At 47.1% G+C, this 17858-nt stretch overlaps 1 protein-coding gene across 1 annotated transcript in view; it reads right to left on the reverse strand.

The window, feature by feature from the left end:
• Positions 1-17854, reverse strand: part of TRIO (trio Rho guanine nucleotide exchange factor) — a gene marked incomplete at its 5' end in the record, with an annotated part of 308650 nt that extends 290796 nt beyond the window's left edge. Inside the window, one exon of the mRNA XM_025043545.1 lies at positions 17542-17854. Within this exon, the coding sequence (XP_024899313.1) occupies positions 17542-17854 (313 nt within the window). The remainder of the gene's footprint in view (positions 1-17541) is intronic.
• Between the last annotated feature and the right edge of the window lie 4 nt (positions 17855-17858).

Here is a 17858-nt window from a genome sequence, read left to right on the forward strand (position 1 = left end):
CACTGGGAAACGCCGCCTCAAAAACAAAAAGAATCAAGGGCGCCTAGACCTCACACCTCCAAGAAAATCTAATAAAGAAGGTTCTTCGCCCTCCACTGTGACTGATCGAACGCAGTCATCAGTCGGCAAACCCTGCGGAGGGTGTGCAGTGGGCCTGGCCAGTGCAGAGACGACGGTTTCACAGGGGACACGAGGCCAAGCGCAAGAGGTGGGGGTCCTGAGGGTCAGTGAGCAGTAAAGAAGGGTCAGGCGATGGCAGCCTCCTGAACGCAACAAGAAGGGACGGCCACTTCCACTCCGGCCTCCCCTCTGCAGGCCCGCCTCTGCCCGTACCCGACACGCACATGGCACGGTCACGCACATGGCGCGGTCACAATTTCACGCTAAAAATGTCTGGGCCTCTCGCCCACGTTCGCGGCCTCCTGCCAGGGGACATGGGGAATCAGCAGGCATCATTCACCTGGCAAACATTCAGTAAGCGCCGACTGTGTGCTGGGCACCGTGGATAAAAACATGAGCAAGACCTAACCTCAATGTAAACGACAGCTTAGAAAATAAGGTACCAAGAAGGAAAAGACACTCGCCTCAACACCAGTGGGCCAGCTGAGAAGGACAAAACAGGATTCATTCCAACTCTGACCAAAGGCAAAGATCAGACGTCCCTGCTGACGAGAGACAATTTGCGAAAGCGACCCAGTGGTCCCTCGAACCCAGCTGGCTGGGAGGTCGACGTCCAGATCCTCCCAAAACGGTCCGAGGAAAACGAGGCCCCGGCCTTGGACCTTTCTGCCCTTGATGCACACCGAGCCCTGCTGTCAATCTCGCCTCGTTACCATCACAGGTGGTTTTACAGAACCAACTCGCCTCCCACAAGCCATGCATTTCACCAACTGGGCAGTTTCATCCTGATTCACTCAGGCCAGTGCTAACGGACTCTGCCGCAGGACAGTTCCCAAGAAGCTGAGCGCGCCTTGCCAAAGGGTGTCCACACTTATCAAAGAAACTAGGGCTCCACTCCGCACTTGTTCCCTCGCTCCTATACTGGCTCTGGGCCCTCCGATGAGATCGTTTTTTCAGATGTTTATTGATGGAATTACCGAGCACTTTTTAAAAAGTTTTCTAGCACTGACACAGAGGTGTCAAAGGACATAAGTCATCTGTTTCATCCCGAAGGAGGAATGACTACATCTGATGGAGTCAGCTTCCCAGCCGACATACCTGCTCCGCCCCCATCGACACAAGCTGCATGAGTAAGTGAAAAGCACTGCTCCAGGCAGAGAAGCGTTCCAAGAGAAGGGCCCTGTACTGGTCACTTCTGGACTCAGTTTCAAACAGCGTTCACATGTAGGCAACTCAGGAACTCTCTGGGGACTAGAAAACTTACTTGTTAATTTCCTTTGCGAGTAACTTAATGTGTGGCACATGAGAAAGGAGAGTCGTGAAAATGGGTGTAGGGACAGCTTGTTACGATTCTTAAAGAATGCAGGAATAAAAAAAAATCTAAAAATTATGTTAAACATGTTTTACTACAAGTACCTAAAAAACACGGTCAGTTTTACTGAATTTTTAAATTATACTAATAGGATTATCATTTCCTTAATTTGAAGTGGTTTGGACCTGTATCCAGTCCAGTCACTTACATATGTAAATTATAAGCAACTGTGTGTGTGTGTGTGTGTGTGTGTGTGGGTGGGTCTAGTCACTTACACATGTAAATTATAAGCAACTGTGTGTGTGTGTGTATGTGTGTGCGCGTGCGCGCGCGCGCACCTGACAGATCTCAAGTCAAGATGCAATTCTCTGCAAGAGGCAAAGAACACTTATCCTTAATGAGAGGGACAATCTTTAAGAGTCGCACATCAGTCCGCGGACTAGAACAGCAAAAGAGAAAAAATTTCAATCAGGTCCTCTTAAAGAAAATGGCTTTTACATGGCTGATCACATATACACCACCTTGACAGTGACTGATTCTACATGATCTTTTAACTCCTTTGTGACAAAGCTCCAGGATCACGTCTCAATTACTACCAAGTTGGAGATAAAAATTACCCCACGCTGGTGCTATCAAATTAATAAAGGACAGTATGGGATCTATATGTGGAACTAAAAAAAAAGTAGCAAAGTGCAAGTGAGTCCTAAAAGCAGCGGTAAGGAGGCCACCCCTAAAATGCTCCAACAGCCCCCGCCTTCCATCTCTGCCATTGTCTGCCGCGTGCGTGGCACGTACGATGCCATTTTAAATCTTATATGAACTCGGGCACTTTTACAGCTGAAAGAACAAAGTAAGCACACATTATTGAAAATATTCTCAAGTACCAGTACAAAGAACATGGGCTAGGAGAGTGTTAAATTACAAGCCATCTGTGCTTTCTCTCATCTCCTTCAACACTACACAGCATCTCTATGGCAACACAGTGACTTCGAATGTGAGTTGGGAGGGCCAGTCGTGCCTTCGGTCTGTTCGGACTGAGAAAGCCAGACTGGTTGGTGAGCTCCTCAATGAGCCAGGATCTTCTCCTACAAAAAGAATGTCCCCATCGTAAACGGACCGAATTCACTTTCTCCGTTCCCTCCCAATATGTAGATGAGATGATTCTGCAAACTGCACATCTCAGATCTTATACAGCCTGGCTGTGGTCCCGTAACCCACGACCAGTATGTGCGTCTTGACAGAACCCAGGTTCCTAAACTCTGCTGTGCAGCTGAACTCTCGGCAGGCTTTCAAAATACAGCTACCAAGTCAAAATCTAGCTACCAAGTCAGAATCTCTGGAGATTCTGTAATTTTTAAAAACTTTCCAGGCAATTCACACAACCTGGGTTAAGGAACCACAGGTGTGTACCACAACAAGTGTCTGCCATGTGTCTACTCGGCACCTGCTCTGGGCTAGTGGCCCAGAGGCTCACATTCACAAAGAACAATCACAACCCAAAGGAAGCAGAACAAGAATGCAGTTTACACGAGGTGCCCTGCCAACACTGATGGCCAGCGAGGCTGGGAGAGGACAGACAAGAGCATGGTCAAGCATCGGTGTCTGAGCTGAGTCAGGGAAACCAAGAAGAGGAGGGGACCCCAACATGAACACAGGTGCGAGAGCACGTGCACAGAGCTGGGTGTGTGATGGGGGCCCGAGATGCCGAGAAAGCAAGTCCAGAAGCTTCCCTCAACTGAGGCCAGCCCAGCGAAGGCAGATAAACTGACCGGTCTGAAATTCAGAAATTCACGCTTGTGACTCACACGTGGCCTTGGTTACAAAGCATCACTCAAAAAAAGAAAAGGATTTGGGGGTGGTAGAAAGAGAACTGAAAATGGCTCTGTCCTAGTCTTTACCAAAATCTTCATCTGTGGCACTGGAAAAATACTACATGTATCAATAAATGGGTGATAAATGAGAGCTAATATATTATGTCTTTTCAAGAGCATCTCGTTTTGTTTTCACCTTGAGATCAATTTCAATGAGGTGGACTTGAGCTAATGAATCGCCTCTTATAATTTTAATTTCTACATTATTCCCCAGCACATTTTTAAAAGAGGCCAAAACAGAGAATCAGCCTAATCATCTTGTCTCTTTTAGACTATAAACTCCCACTGGCCAGAATATTATTTTTGTCTTCTCCAGCTATAAGTCACCTGGTATACTGACGCTGCTCAAAGGGTAAACAGCTCATTCATTACACAGTGCCATGTATGTTAAATAATGCCCATAAAATCCTTTGAAGATGAAAACCACTTCAAGTGCTAAGTAATTCTGAGCTGGGCATTTGAACTGAGAAACAAAGACAGACCCAACATCATAAAAAGGTCACCGCCCAGCAGGAAGGCTCTCGGTCCCTCCGCAGGCATGCTCCACAGCAGACAAAACCCCAACCTGCTTTACGTGCTTTTAATATATATAATCGGGGGAGAGGTTTCAAAATGCTAAAAAGAACAAAAGTCTTCAGTGGTTCATTTCTTTCAGGGACCGTGCCCAAAAGTCACTTCGAAGCCCCAGAAATTCTTCTTTCTGAGAAGCCTCCTTTTAAACGAAGCTAAAATACTCTGTATGAAGTGTCAACTCGATTCTAAAACAGGCACAATGAAAATTCTTGCAACAGAGCATATGTGATTTTATGCAAATCAATATAGTTTCTGTCTTAGAGTCTAACTCGTACTCTGTCTGTCTCAGTCACATTTGGGAGTGAGGAGAGCTGGCTCCAACGTTCAAAAACTCAGAATGCACACTAGCAGGAGACAGAGCCCTGGCTGCTCTTCTTAAGGTCAAGGCCATTTTCAGCGGCAGGACAGCACAAAGTTGCATCTCCCTTCACCCTTCCCAGAATGTTTATCAGGAAGACTAACTAGCATCAGCTTGAACCATTTCATTTGTGCCCTTTGCTGTCCCCAAATACATTACCTACTGGGAAGCAAAGTCTGTCCTTTTCTTTTTGAGGCTGAGTCTGCCTAAAATTTTCAATGGGATAGTCATTCCGAAGTTTTCTAAGAAATCGCCAAATATGCAATCATATCGCCACTGAAGCCCAATCAGATCTTATCCACATGCCCTCTCTCAGACAGAGTGATTTTTTTTTTCTCTCCCTGACACCAAAACAAAGTAGAAAGCTCCCTAAATGGGGTCAAATAGCTCAGTCTGATTTGCAGAGCAGTGGAGGAGGCAGGAGAAGTCTTGTTTCCACCCAGGACATCCACTTCTGGGAGAAAACCATTGTCCACTTGGCAACCTCGCATCTGTTCCTAACAGCTACTGCTCCGTAACGAGTTAAAGAAAAAAGGAAACTTCTCTGAGCTCCCTTCCTCACGTGTAAATTAGACGTCCCTGCCTGCCTTGCAGGGGGCTGTGAAAACTGGTAGCTGGTACTAGTAAGCACTTAATAAACGAAGCTGTTCGAGACTCTGAAATATGTTGCCGATGTAGCCATGGCCTTTTTTTTTTTATTAACACACAACTTACATACTATAACGTTCACCTTTTAAAGTGTACAGTTCAGTGCTTTTTAATATATGCACAAGGTTTCAGATCACCTTCCTCACTAAGCCTTTCCCCCAGAACGCTTGGTCCACTGGCAGTCACCGCCACTCCCCTTCACCATGACCTTGCCCTCTCCAAAACATCGAAGCCTTCCCCGCCTTAAAATATGAATAAGAAAAATTATAATTCTTCTTTCTTGCTAAAATGTCTAGTTGTAAGAAGGGCTTCTAGAAGTAGAGGCCAAATTTTCCAGAACGTGATCTAACAAGCATGAGGAAATTTACAGCAAATACGGAACACAATATATGATATGAGACTGTCTCCCAGGATCAAGGGCCTACGTTCTCTGTCATCATTTAGTATCAAAAAACACTCAACAGCAAATACTCCCTTTACCTGTGACGTGAGATCAGCCCGCACTGTGTCATGACTCCTAGACACACACACTTCCCAGAAACCCCACAGCAACACGGAAACTACACGGCTGCGCCAAATTTACTGCAGGTGGTTTCCGGGAAGAAACATTTAGTCAATGAAAGGCAGCGAGCACGAGTCTCTCAAGTCATGACTCAGGACTTACTCCAACACACGAACTCCTTAGCTCCTTCTGGGCTCCCGGAATGCCACGGATTCTCGAGAAAAGCCTGGCCCGCCCATCCCGGTCCCACGCACGCCCATTTCTGTTCCGTCTCCCACATCTCGTCGTCCGCGCTTAGCACCGCGACGCTTGCTTTTCCTTCCTCTCTTCCAGAAACTAGTGCCTTCAGATGAGACTGACGAACTTCTTCCCATATCAGGTGTCATGTTTGCAAGCTGCGCTTATTAGAAGTGAACCGTTTTTTCTTAGCGACTCCTGATTTTTCCAAAGTGAGCTTCGACAGCAGCAGCAAGCGAGCCGCCGGGGGAGTCTGGCAGCTGACTGACAGGGCCCTGGGCTGAACAGAAGCTGACCACTAACTGCCGACTCGAACAGTTCACACTTGAAGTGGGTTCGTCTGCCGCAGCGGTCTGGGTCAGCATTCTGAAACTGCTTTCTGCACATTCTGGGACTGAGCAAATCCGTGAAGACATTGCGGATAAAGGGAGCCTTCACTGTCAGGCGAGAGAGTTACAAATATGGAAAAGGGACGATTAAAATGCACTCTGTGGTTTGGAGTGGAATTGAAGGCCTGAGTGTAAACTCACAGGTTTGATTATTGACAGGGAAGAAGAAGACAGTGCTACGTGTTCACATGTGAAATTAAGTATGCGCGTGTGCACATATGCACGTGTACACAGACACACACCACACTTGCTAATTCCACCCACTGAGGGATTCTAGAAGAAATGACATCTTTGCAGCGATGAACCCAGATTGTGTTTCTAAATATTGTTCTGAGCTAATTGAACCAGGGCTCCTTGGAGAAATGGCCGATTCCAGGGCTGGAGCAAGAAAAGTACAACGGAAGCCTAGAACATCTTATGTGTCAGAACATAAAAAAGTGCTTGGAAATGATGGGAACAGGTCGCAAAAGACAAAGGAGTGAGGCTGACAGGACTCCCACTGGCCAAATCCTGGACAACTGAGCATCAAACGTAATAATAACAGCAAAAAATTATAACCCACTAAGTAAAACAGGAATCCATGAGGCCACACTTTTATCAGCAAGTGTGGTAGAAGGAAAAGCTTTCTCATAGAAAGAAAGCCAGCAAAACGTAGAAGGAACAATGAAGTTATAAAAATCCCCATTTGCAACCATCAGCGTAATCACTGATTCAGGCAAAAATCACCCATGCTACATCTGCAAATGAAAGTTGGGAAGGGAACAGGATTTTCCAAAGTCTCAAATTATCTCCCCACAAAACACTGACTACTTTACAAGGGGAAAATACAGTGGAGAAACCAGGTGGCAGTCACCACCTGAACCGAATGACTACCGTGAGCGTCCCACAGTGGGACAGCTGACAGCTGTGTCCCGGACGGGGACTCTGGGGAGGACGAAGCAACCTGAACCCAGTCGTGAGGGATCACACACCCAGCCTGGGGGACGGGCTTCCAAAACACTGACTGTTACCTTCAAAAATATCAAGGTGACGAGACAGAGAAGGGGAAAAATGTCTCAAACCAACGAAAACCAGAGTCGTAGCAGCTAAAGGTAATATGCGGTCCCGGATGGAACCTTGGACCACAAGTACTTTTTTAATTGCCAAAAAAGATGTTTCTAGAACAACTGGTAAAATTTTATTAAAGTCGGTAGATTTAGATAATAATATTGTACCAAAATGACTTTCCTGATTTGGATCACTATGTAAGAGAATGTCCTCGCTCTCAGAAAACACATACTGAACCGCCTCTGCAACTTACTCTCGAATGGTTCAGAAACACAAAAAGATATGTAAATTCTATACATGTAAGATATACAAACCCATACACATACACGCGCGTGTGCGCGCGTACGTGTGCTCAAGTGCGTGGGGACGGTGGGGGGACCCGTGTGGTGGAACAGTAGTGACTGAGGAACGAGCCGGAGTCCTGCTTCTCTGAACAGAGTGCTGGCCTTTCAAAACAAACTTACCTGCCCCCCCCAAAAACAAACAAACAAAAAGCACCCAACGAACTTGAAATGTAATCAGCAATGAAGACGTGAACCAACACAGCAGCCAAAATAATACGGTGAAATCTCAGTTCGACCATTACGAATTTGAGCTCTGTACTCCTTTGACAGTTTAAAATCAAAGATAAACTAAAATTTTATGTCAAAAGCAACCCATAATCTCACATGAAACACAGGCCAATCCTATGTTTTTAATTCCAGAAATTTTTAAAAAGCAAGAATTGAACACAACAAAAAAAACCTTAAAACTTACAAAAACTCCTTGAACAAACCGGGTGAAAACGAAAAGTGTAGATTTTTAGAGTGCAATAAACCTTCGGGTTATAAACGCTGGCGTCTGCACCCGAGACGCCAGCGTGTCAATCATCCTCTGACTACAGCACTAAAAGTCCAAGGCAGACACAAGCTCCTCAGAGACACGCGGCCGCGGACCACGCCCCCGTGAGGAAGCGATGCTGCAAGTTTCAGGTGGGGACAAACCTGAGCGAGCACCCCGTGAATCAAGCTGCCGTGGCGAGGGGGGCCAGATGAGGGGTGACTGCTGGAAACGCACCCCACAAACAGAAAAGCCTAGAACACCGGCCCAAGAGTCGGTTATCTTTCTAAAAGAGGACGGTGACAAATAACCCTACTCCCCACAACCACGATACATCATCAGCTACGTTTCGATGAATAAGAGTGAAAAAATGAGTGAGTCCAACAAAACAGCTATATATAGAGAACCCAGGGGTTGGCACACCCGCCTCATAAAACTGTCCCCAAAAGAACATCTTAGCAGCCTCCAGCCTCTCCCCACTCCCTAGCCTGGTGCCTTCCTAAATTAGAAAGGAAGTCTGGTAATCCTTATGTGTCACACAGCAACCAGCTAAAAAACGTCTCTCCCGGCCCAGCCTCTCCCCACCTACCCAAACTTCCCTCTGCCAACCTTGACCGCTACAGAGATTTCCTATCCTGTTGGGGGTGGGGATCGGGGGCCGAGGAAAGCTAATACAGCCTCATGCCTCAGACAGACAGCCGAGATGACGAGGGCTCTTTATGTAAAAAGGACTAGCAGTTTGAATTAGGTGAGGGGAGGGAAGGCGTAGAAATGAAATTATAGGGCCAGGACCAACACGAGAAAAATGTTTGCTGTACCTTGGAATCTTCCACTTGAGTTTTGTTTGGCGTGAGACTGAAAAATCGTAGCTTCGATCCTCAACACACGAAGATATACATATCCAATTTTGAAGATTTGAAAATTACGACACAGGACTTTGTGGGATGCTGAGGGTCATTTCTGTTCTCCCTCCATTAGGGCTCTGTGGTCTGGCAGCCTTGGGGTCAAAGTCCTGCTCAGGCACCTGGGGCGGGTCACTCAGCCTCACCAGAGGCTGAGTCCTTCATCCTAATACAAAACAGCAAATCCCAGCTAGAGGAGAGGATGTGAATTTACACAAGAAGCATCGAGAGTCACAAGCACTCAGATGGTAGCCGATGGCATCAGCAGTGGAGATGAGTTAAGAGGACTTTACCAGGTTTTCTTGGAGGATAGGACTGGGATTAATGGCATTTGGAGAAAATAAAGAAGATACTTTACATATCATTCTATGACCTTACAAGCAGGTTATTGCTTTCTGGACGCACTTATTTTAATTCCAAAGGTGTTATCTGACCCCTGACAACTGGGCGTCCTGGCCGCTCGCTCTGCTCTGGAAGCAGCTGCTGAGGAGTGAGATTCCAGTGAGAGCATGGAGCACAGGAGAGCGGCAGACACTGCGAGACCACCTGCCGTCCTCGCCTCCCCCGAAACGACCCCATGTCCACACTGCAAGTTGTCACAGGAAGTTTACAGAGCGCGCCTCTCAATCTTGCCAAAGGTTTCCAGTCAAAGGTTTCCAGCAATTTGGTTCAGGGGAAAGAAACAGGTATACAGAGCAGCTAACATAACGACTCCACCATGAAGCCTCTCCCAGGAGGAACTACTCTCACGCAGGCCACCTACCAGGGGACCCTTGAACTGTCACATGAAGAAAATGTATAGCCTGGAAACCATCAAATTAGCACCGGTTCTTAAGGCTCCTGAACCCAAGATTTATTAGGACAAGCGCAAGAAAATGGAAATAACTCTGAAAGTGTGAAATATATTCTGTCTCTATGCACTCTGTTTTGAGCTAGAATTGATCACTTTTCACGGCAGCTATCGTTACTGCGGTACTAGAAAGGGCAGTGAGGGATGGAAAAAATTTCTTAGAACCATGAATTTTTTTAAAAAGCTACCTACAAACAAAAAAACACTACTTGTTTAGTATTAGACTAATGAGGAGTTTATCTCAATTATTTGGGTGACAAAATATTAAACAATTTAAACTTTTAATATCTTATTGTGTGAGAGTAGTTAAGTAGAAATATTTATAACAACATTCTAGTCAACGTATTGTTTCCCAAAGATTGCGTGTACCTTCAGAATAACAGAGGAACTGTACTTTGGCCCTTGTCATTGCACAGTTAAACTAATAAAGTTATCCAAAAACTAATAAAATTTATATGTTAGTCCTGCAGATCATAACACATCTGTTGTGCAGAACAAAGTCTGACTAAAAAGAAATGCAAGAAAACGTACAACTTTCAGAATCTAAATTACCCAGGAGCGCCCCCCGCCATGGGTTCTGCAGTGATGGTGTTCAAAACAGCGGCATGTGAGAAGACAAAGCGAAGCAAAAGGAATAAATGATTTTATATACATATTGTTTCAACCAACTTCTTACAGGCATTTCATAGGCAAAATTTTCAAAATAAAACATTTTGCATACGTGTCATACATATGACTGCATATGATTAGAAGACATGGGTTCTTTTAAAGTACATTCCAAATATTAGCCTCTGATATAGTCATTTATTCCTTCTTGTACTCAAACTACCTATTCCACAGAATTCCAAAGCAGGGTGTTTTATGACTTTCCCAAGATCTATACATACCTACGCATTCTTGGGGAAAAAAGACAGCAAGAAACACTATCTAAAATATTCAAGGACTATACTTTTAAATTTGAATTGCGTTTTCCTCAAGTTCAAGACTAGCTTTATTTTATGGTTATGAATGTTAAGTGCAGGGACTAACACTTTATAAATTCATACATTAACTAACAATACTGAGAAACAGGTAGCTGCAACGTCAATTAAATAGGTGAAGGCCCAAGAACAGAGGCAAAAAGATATTCACATAGATGCTAATTTAGGAACTCCCACTTCTCCAAATGCAACCTACCCCTAGAAATTCCTTCTGTAACACCAAGAAATGCTGAGACATTGCAGATCATCCTGCGTGAACTACTCTTTTTCTATCGTCTATCTAGACAGCAGCAAAATTCGTTGAAGTGGGAAAATTCGAAGCAGGAAAAATGGTGACTGTTCATATCCAAAGATAGTTTTGTTTTGAAGTCAGCCCATGCGATTTACATGCCAGATGGATTCTCCTAAGTTAACGCTTCTTACAGAACACAAGAAGTGGATCTCTAGGTCCTCACAACTATCTTTCAAGTTTCCCTAGACTACCCCAGAATTGCAGAAAGTCTCATGCCCTCCGTCAGAGTGACCACCACTATCTTTAGACCTTTCCAGAATCACTGTTTTTGGTCCAGTTTACCTAAAGAAATGACTTATATTGGATTTGGGTTTTGTTGGGATCTCGTGGTTTTTATTTGCAGTTCCTTGACTGCTCGTGAGGCTGAATACTTACTTGTTGGCCTCTTGTACTATGTGCCTGTTTCCCTTTTGGATTGTCTTTTCTTATTGATTTGAGGAGGCTCTTTTTCATTATGTATATATTTCTCTGATTTGTAATAAATGTTTATTTCCAGATTGTTGTTAGCATTTTTATGTTATCTTTTAAGTTAACATACAGTAAAGCTGAATTTTTATTGGTTTACAAGTCTATGAATTCTGATATATATAATCATCACCACAACCAGACTACAAAACGTACAGTTCCATCATCTCCCAAAATGCCCTTCATACTGCCCCTGGAGTCACACCCTTCCATCCCTAACTCCTGGCGATCAACCAATCTTTTCTCATTGCTGTTAGGTCTTTTTCAGAATGTCTCCTAGGTGGATTGATACAGTTTGTGTAGCCTTTTGAGACTGCCTTCTTTCACTTAGCAGTAACCCAATGGATGTAACAGTTTGTTTATCTGTTCCTAGCTACATTGTTTCAATGCTAACATCGTCACCAGGTGGCAAAGGGCCCCCAGCCCTTCTCAGCAGCAGGACAATGAAGGTGCAGCATACCAGGTACCTCTCTCCTGGTTGAAGGGAAAGACGGGAGGGTCCACACAGCTGCCAGGACAGTGCAGAAACCCCACCCACAAAGGGAAAGCAAGTGCAATCCATTACTAACCGTAACAGGACAACACACACCAAGAAAATAAGCCTGACTGATTCACAGGGACACTACAAACCTGAAGTACCCTAGACCTAGACCCTATTCTTTTTGTTGACAACGTTTTCATTAAAGTTCCCTCTGTCGATGTAACTGTAAAGTGTACTAATTTATGACAAAGCCCAAACAGGGTGATGCTTCCAAAATACGAGATGGCCCGACCCTCCTCAGCCAGACAGGAGTAGATACGTGGCTAATTCAAATCGTCAGTCCTCTAAAATTCGAGTATATTGTTCACCAAAATGAGGTTCTATCGTTCCACAGAACATGTAGTAGTGGCCCAAACATCCCAGACTCACTGCGAAGAAGCCCCAGAAGCCGAGCCCACCCTCCAATTCCACCCCCTACCCCACCTCATCCCCCCACAACTCCCGCTCCAAAGCCAGCACAGCACACTGTGCTCTGCTCTGGATCCTGACACATAACCTTTCCCAGAGGGCAGGTGAGTCATAAAATGGGCTTCAAGGGGCTTCCTTAAGTGGAGAAGGAACAGAAAAGAGGAAATTAGGGTAACGACTATTCAGTAAGCAAACGGTGCTTTCATCAGTGGATGAGAATTGAAAATGAGTATTTATGCACTTGATAGCCATTAAATATGAGAACAAGACTTCCCTCAAATGAGAATGTCCGCATGTAAGGCTTAACGACGTCAAAGGTTGGGAGGCCACGTTGGAAATTCAAGCCAGATATGTTTCCTCTTTGTAAACTGGCAGAGGGAGAGGGAAACCGGGGGCTGGCAGGGGACGGACACCGTGACCAGCGGGGAGGTAAAGCCCACCTCCCCCGCCCCAGAGGCAGCGTCCGCACTGTGGGCACAGCGGGGAGAGGGCAGAGCGGGGAAGGCGGCAGAAACCAGCACCGTGCGGGCCTTGTCCAAGTCCCTACCTCTTTTCCTCCTTTTGCTGCTTTCCCTTCATTTCGAAGGTACAGCGAAGGAATTCCAGGATGGCTCCAGCTGAAGCATCACCAGCCAGCATTCCTAAGTGCAGGGGACACTGAGAAGACACCCCATCCGGGCCCACTCCCTGCTGATGCCCATCAGCGGGTCCGCAGTAGGACGAGAGAGTCTGTCCTGTGCCACCTGACCCCGCTCGCCCCCTTCTCCAATCCTGGTCACTGCCGGCAGTCCGCTTAAATGGGGCTGAGAAGCATGGAGAGGATACAAAGGCGGCATCTCCATCCACAAGACAAATAACGCGGTTGCCCCTGTCAGGTCCCCCGAGTCCACTCGGCTGGACCCTCGGGAGAGAGAAACGAGAAGGGAGGCAGAGCATGCCACTGCCTTCCCCCGCAACACAGCAGGCTCCTCGCGCAAACCCGTCTCTTCACTGTCCCTGCAGTAGATGCTGTTCCTGTCAGGGGTGCTACTAAAAATCTGTCAAGACAACGCACTTAAGGAAATAAAAACCAATTCATTATAGAATTGAGGAGGGATGAAGGGGGATGTTAAGACTGCTTTTTATAGTAAGGCCCAATTCATCCCTATCAACATGAGTGATTTTACTAGGCAGTAAAGCGTGGCTATTGATTAAGAATTTGACTTTTCTCTGGAATTCTGCCAAGGATATAAGATAAAATTTTATTTTCTCAGTAGAGGAGTCAAGTACATAAATATCAGATACAGCTGATTTAAATGATGACAGCTTCAAACACATCTTTCACTTTCAGTTAGAAACAAACTCCAAATTTATCATTACATTAAAGGGTCTAAAAGGACCAGATTAATCACATGTTTTAATACACACTTGAAGAACATATTTAAACCACACGATTCATTTTGAACAGAACCACTGGCTTCATTTAAATCTTGGTTAGTCAATGTTAATCATTTAAATGGTTAAAATGGTTTCATTTAAATCTTCATTTGAATCTTGAATGCTTAAACTGCAAAGGGAAAAATGCAATACCACACATCAATAAGTCAGTTTACAAGGTCTCAATGAAAACTTTCTGTCAATGACTGTTTTAATGCTCTTTGATTTCTTGAAAGCCCTTATAGAATTATTTTTGGCTATCTCTTTGCTTTCTTCTAAAACTGAGCCTCACTGTGCCAATGAAAAAGGAGAAACCAACATTCACTATCAAATTAGATTTTCTTGAGCTTGCCTTTTCAAAATATTGAAGGTAACAAGGACTGACTTCTGAATACAATAATTATTACCAGTCTTCACAAAGACCAGGCTGCCAGGCTCTAAATATACACAGAAGTAGCCTGGCAAGCTTGGAGGCCAGCTACTTCAGTGGTGTTAGAAGCATAAATATGAAGAGAAGCTTCTCGATACTCCATGAAGAAACCATCATATCAAAACATAGAAAGATACATATACTGCTCTCTTCCTAAGTAACAGACTCGACTGTCTTCATATATCCCATTGGAAAGAGAAGGGCCGCTGCCAGGAGTCCAGAATAAGATGCAATACTGAAGGAAACCCAGCACGACGGGCCGTAATGCTTCAGGATAGCCACAGACCTTTATTCTCTACACACTCGTTTAATGCCAACCTGAAACACGCCAGGCAGGTTAAAAATAATGCATTTATGTAAGCACCCCCCCACACACATGCACGCACTCTTGCAAGGTTAAATAGAGAGCTCTGAAAGAATGATTTATTGCCACAAGAATAGAGCCCCAAAATAGATTGGCAATAAAAGTGATTGGTCCCAGTGGGGTTGAGAACTAATGTAAGCAAAGTCCCGGCCATGAGAGGCATCGGAGTACCAGAGCCGGGGGCACACTTCCCAGCCCTGACCCCACTGCTACCAGAGTTCCACGCAAAAGTCACTCAAACACCCTAAAAGCCTTCTGTAAAATAAAAAATAAACAACCGTACCAGCTCACGTCTGTGGCTTTGTGTGTGCGTGTGTGTGATTCTGCTTTAAAACCTGCTTGATCTGTTTTGGTGCTGAGCTCTGTGCAAAGTAGAAAAGTGAGGTCTGAGATTCACTAACATATGCAGAAAATCTCAGCTGCCCTTTAACACAATAAGCACGTTTTTTCAGCTCAATCCAATTTAACACTAATTGACCTGCCTCCTAGTGCCAGATGTATAAAAGGGGGCTCGGGATTGTCAAAATGAATAGGACGTTTCTGTGCCAAGGACCTGAATGGAGAATGAAATGACAGCGTATGAGGTGAGACCTTGAGTGAGGTGGACACTGGGTGCCACGAAGCAGAGGGGAAGGGCAGGCATTGCTCTGCAGCCCTGACCTCCCCAGAGAAAAGTGGAGCACAACCCTCAGGTGCTGGGAGCTCAGAGGGCACCACAGATTCAGAGAGAGTGAAACGGCCCCTGAGCCACTGCCCCAGTCCCCTCTCAAGTGCAGGAGTCCTGTCCCCGCACCCAACTCTGAACCCTGGGACGCTGCAGCGCCCCTGCCTGAGCATTCCTGGTATCAAAGAACTGACATGGCAGCCCATTCTATTCCTGGACTGTCCTAATTGTTTAAAAGTCCTATTATACTGAAGTCTTCCCCTTCTTTTACCCAACCATGGGTACCAGTTTTCAATGTGTGACTACAAAGATAAATTTTAATGCATGACAGGTAAGGAATAAAAAGAAGGAAAGAAAATAAGGTGGTCAAGCAAACCGTTCCAGGGCTGAGAAATGAAAGGCAGCCTTGTCTAGGTGTGTTGGCAATCTTCAGCACCAGGCTCAAAAACACCCTGGAAAAAAACGTTCACCCTCTGATCTGTCCACCCCAGTCAGTGAGAACCTATTTTCTGTGTTTCTACATCTTAGGAAAGGATGTGAGATTTTACTGATGAGCCGGCCTCTCCATTCGGCTATCCACATTCAGTCAAGCTGCCCAGGACCCCGCTGCTGCTTGAGCCAGTCCACCAGGTGAGCTCTCCACCCAAAGTCCTCATGCTTGGTCTGCTCTGACTGTCCGAACCCCGCATCCCACCTCCACCAATGCAACTGAATGGTCCCTCTGTACCCTCTGCTAAACATCATGCCCTAGATGCTGGAGCCAAGATCTAGGTCAGGGATTCGGAGTTTCCCAAAGGAGAGAAAAGCACTTTTAAAAGATGTTCCAGACTACCCCTGGAATGGGACAGCACAACTGCTGCCTACTTAAAATCTGCTGGTTCCTGATGCCAATTCACACGAACGGGGCGGTGTGTTTGGAGGCTGGAAGAGAGGCGCAAACCAGTGAGCGGCACTGCCTGGTTCTGCCCCAAACTGAACATGAACAGCAGCAGCAGGCCCTGGGGGCGAGCACAGGCCTAGGCATGGCCACCAACGGATTAATCTCCCCAGACGACCCTACGGAGAGCCACATGGACAGGGAGCAGGTTTTCCGTGGGCATGCAGTCCAACCTGATGTCCTCGGGGCCTTTTATGAGCATAAGAAGTGATAATAAAGATGTAAAAAGTCTGTTTTCACAAGCGCCAAAAATTCCATCTACGGGAGGCTTTCTAACAGAGAGGAGCTGAATTCTGCACAGAATATATTATTTTGTGACAGGCGGCAGAGTCAGGGAGAAGACAGCTAGACTTTAGCTTCAGGGCATTAAGTGAAGACGACCCAGTTCCTCTATTAAGACAGGGCTGGTCTATCGGGCTAGGTGAACAAAAAGAAACAGAAAGGCTTTCATTTCAAGGAGTTCACGTTTTCTTAAACCTCTGCTTTCTGCAGAGACCTCGCGGGGAAAGGGAACACTAAGAAGTATATTAACCCCACGTTGACACTGCAGACTCGGTATTATGTCACTTCCAACTACAACCAATCTGTTAAACTGACTCAAAAATAACCCCGCCTGGCAAAGATCACAAAAAACCGAGGGGAAGACAGCACCAGTATCCACTGGTACTGCTAACTTCTGCCTCCGACCATCGCCCTCCGCGGCGAAGTGCTCCTTGTGACCCGTATTACCGAACTGCTCTCACCGAATCTGGGGACTTGGTTTCGAAAGAGGCCACGAAGAAACATGAGCCGCCAACCTCCACCGCGCGTCCCATGGCGGGCCTCTCCCCTCAGCATCCCCGGCCCCGTCGTCCTCCCAGTGGCCGCCACCAGCACCCCGCACACGCCCTGCTCCCGCGCGCCCGCCCCGGCCCGGACCTGGCCCGCCCTCCACCGCTCTCCAGCTCCGAGCCTGCATCCTCCCTGACCCGCGCCTGGCCTGCTGGGCAATGCGCTCTAGGCTGCGGGCCCCGAGGCTGCCGCGGCCGCCAGCTCCTCTGCAGCCACCCGGACGCGCTAGCAGACTGGACTGCGCGCGGGGACGCGGGCCCGGCTCGCGAGGGATCTGGGCCGGGCAGGAGGAGGTGCTGCCTCTGGGGTCCCGGGGACGCCCCGTCACGCCCCCCGCGCCTCCTCCGGATCGCAAAGCTCGCCTCTCCCGCCGCCATCCCCTCCTCGCTAGAGAGACACCTGGCACTGCCTCCACCTCCAAGCCACCCAGGCAGTTCCCCGCGAGCGCCCGCCCCAGGGCCACCACGTTCCCAGATGTCCCTCCTGGGCCACCCCCGGAGACAATGGCTCACCGCCTCCCGGCCGGCCTCGCTTCATCTCGCCCACGTCCCCTCTACCCGCCTGGGCAACCGGTGCCATACCTACCCCGTTGCACAGAAGTGGAGACCGAGGCCGGGGAGGTGACAGGCTGCAGGACCGAGCTAAGAAACCTGACTGCTAGGGGGGTCGAGGCGGGGCCAAGTACAAATCGGCCACCGAGACCCGCCCAGAAGAGAGCCCGCTTTCCCGGCCGGGCCCCGCCATCCCGTCTGCTTGGCCTCCGGGGCAGCAGCCTCCGCCCTCGCCGTCCCCGCCGCCCCCTCCTCGGCCCTCCCGCAAAACAGACAAAGAGCCGGCGCCCTAACCCGTGGAGCTGCAGCCGCCGGGGACGGGAGACGGGGAGCTTTTCCCTGGGACAAGGG

This window comes from Pteropus alecto, unplaced genomic scaffold (genome assembly GCF_000325575.1).
Source record: "Pteropus alecto unplaced genomic scaffold, ASM32557v1 scaffold152, whole genome shotgun sequence".
NCBI lineage: Eukaryota > Metazoa > Chordata > Mammalia > Chiroptera > Pteropodidae > Pteropus > Pteropus alecto.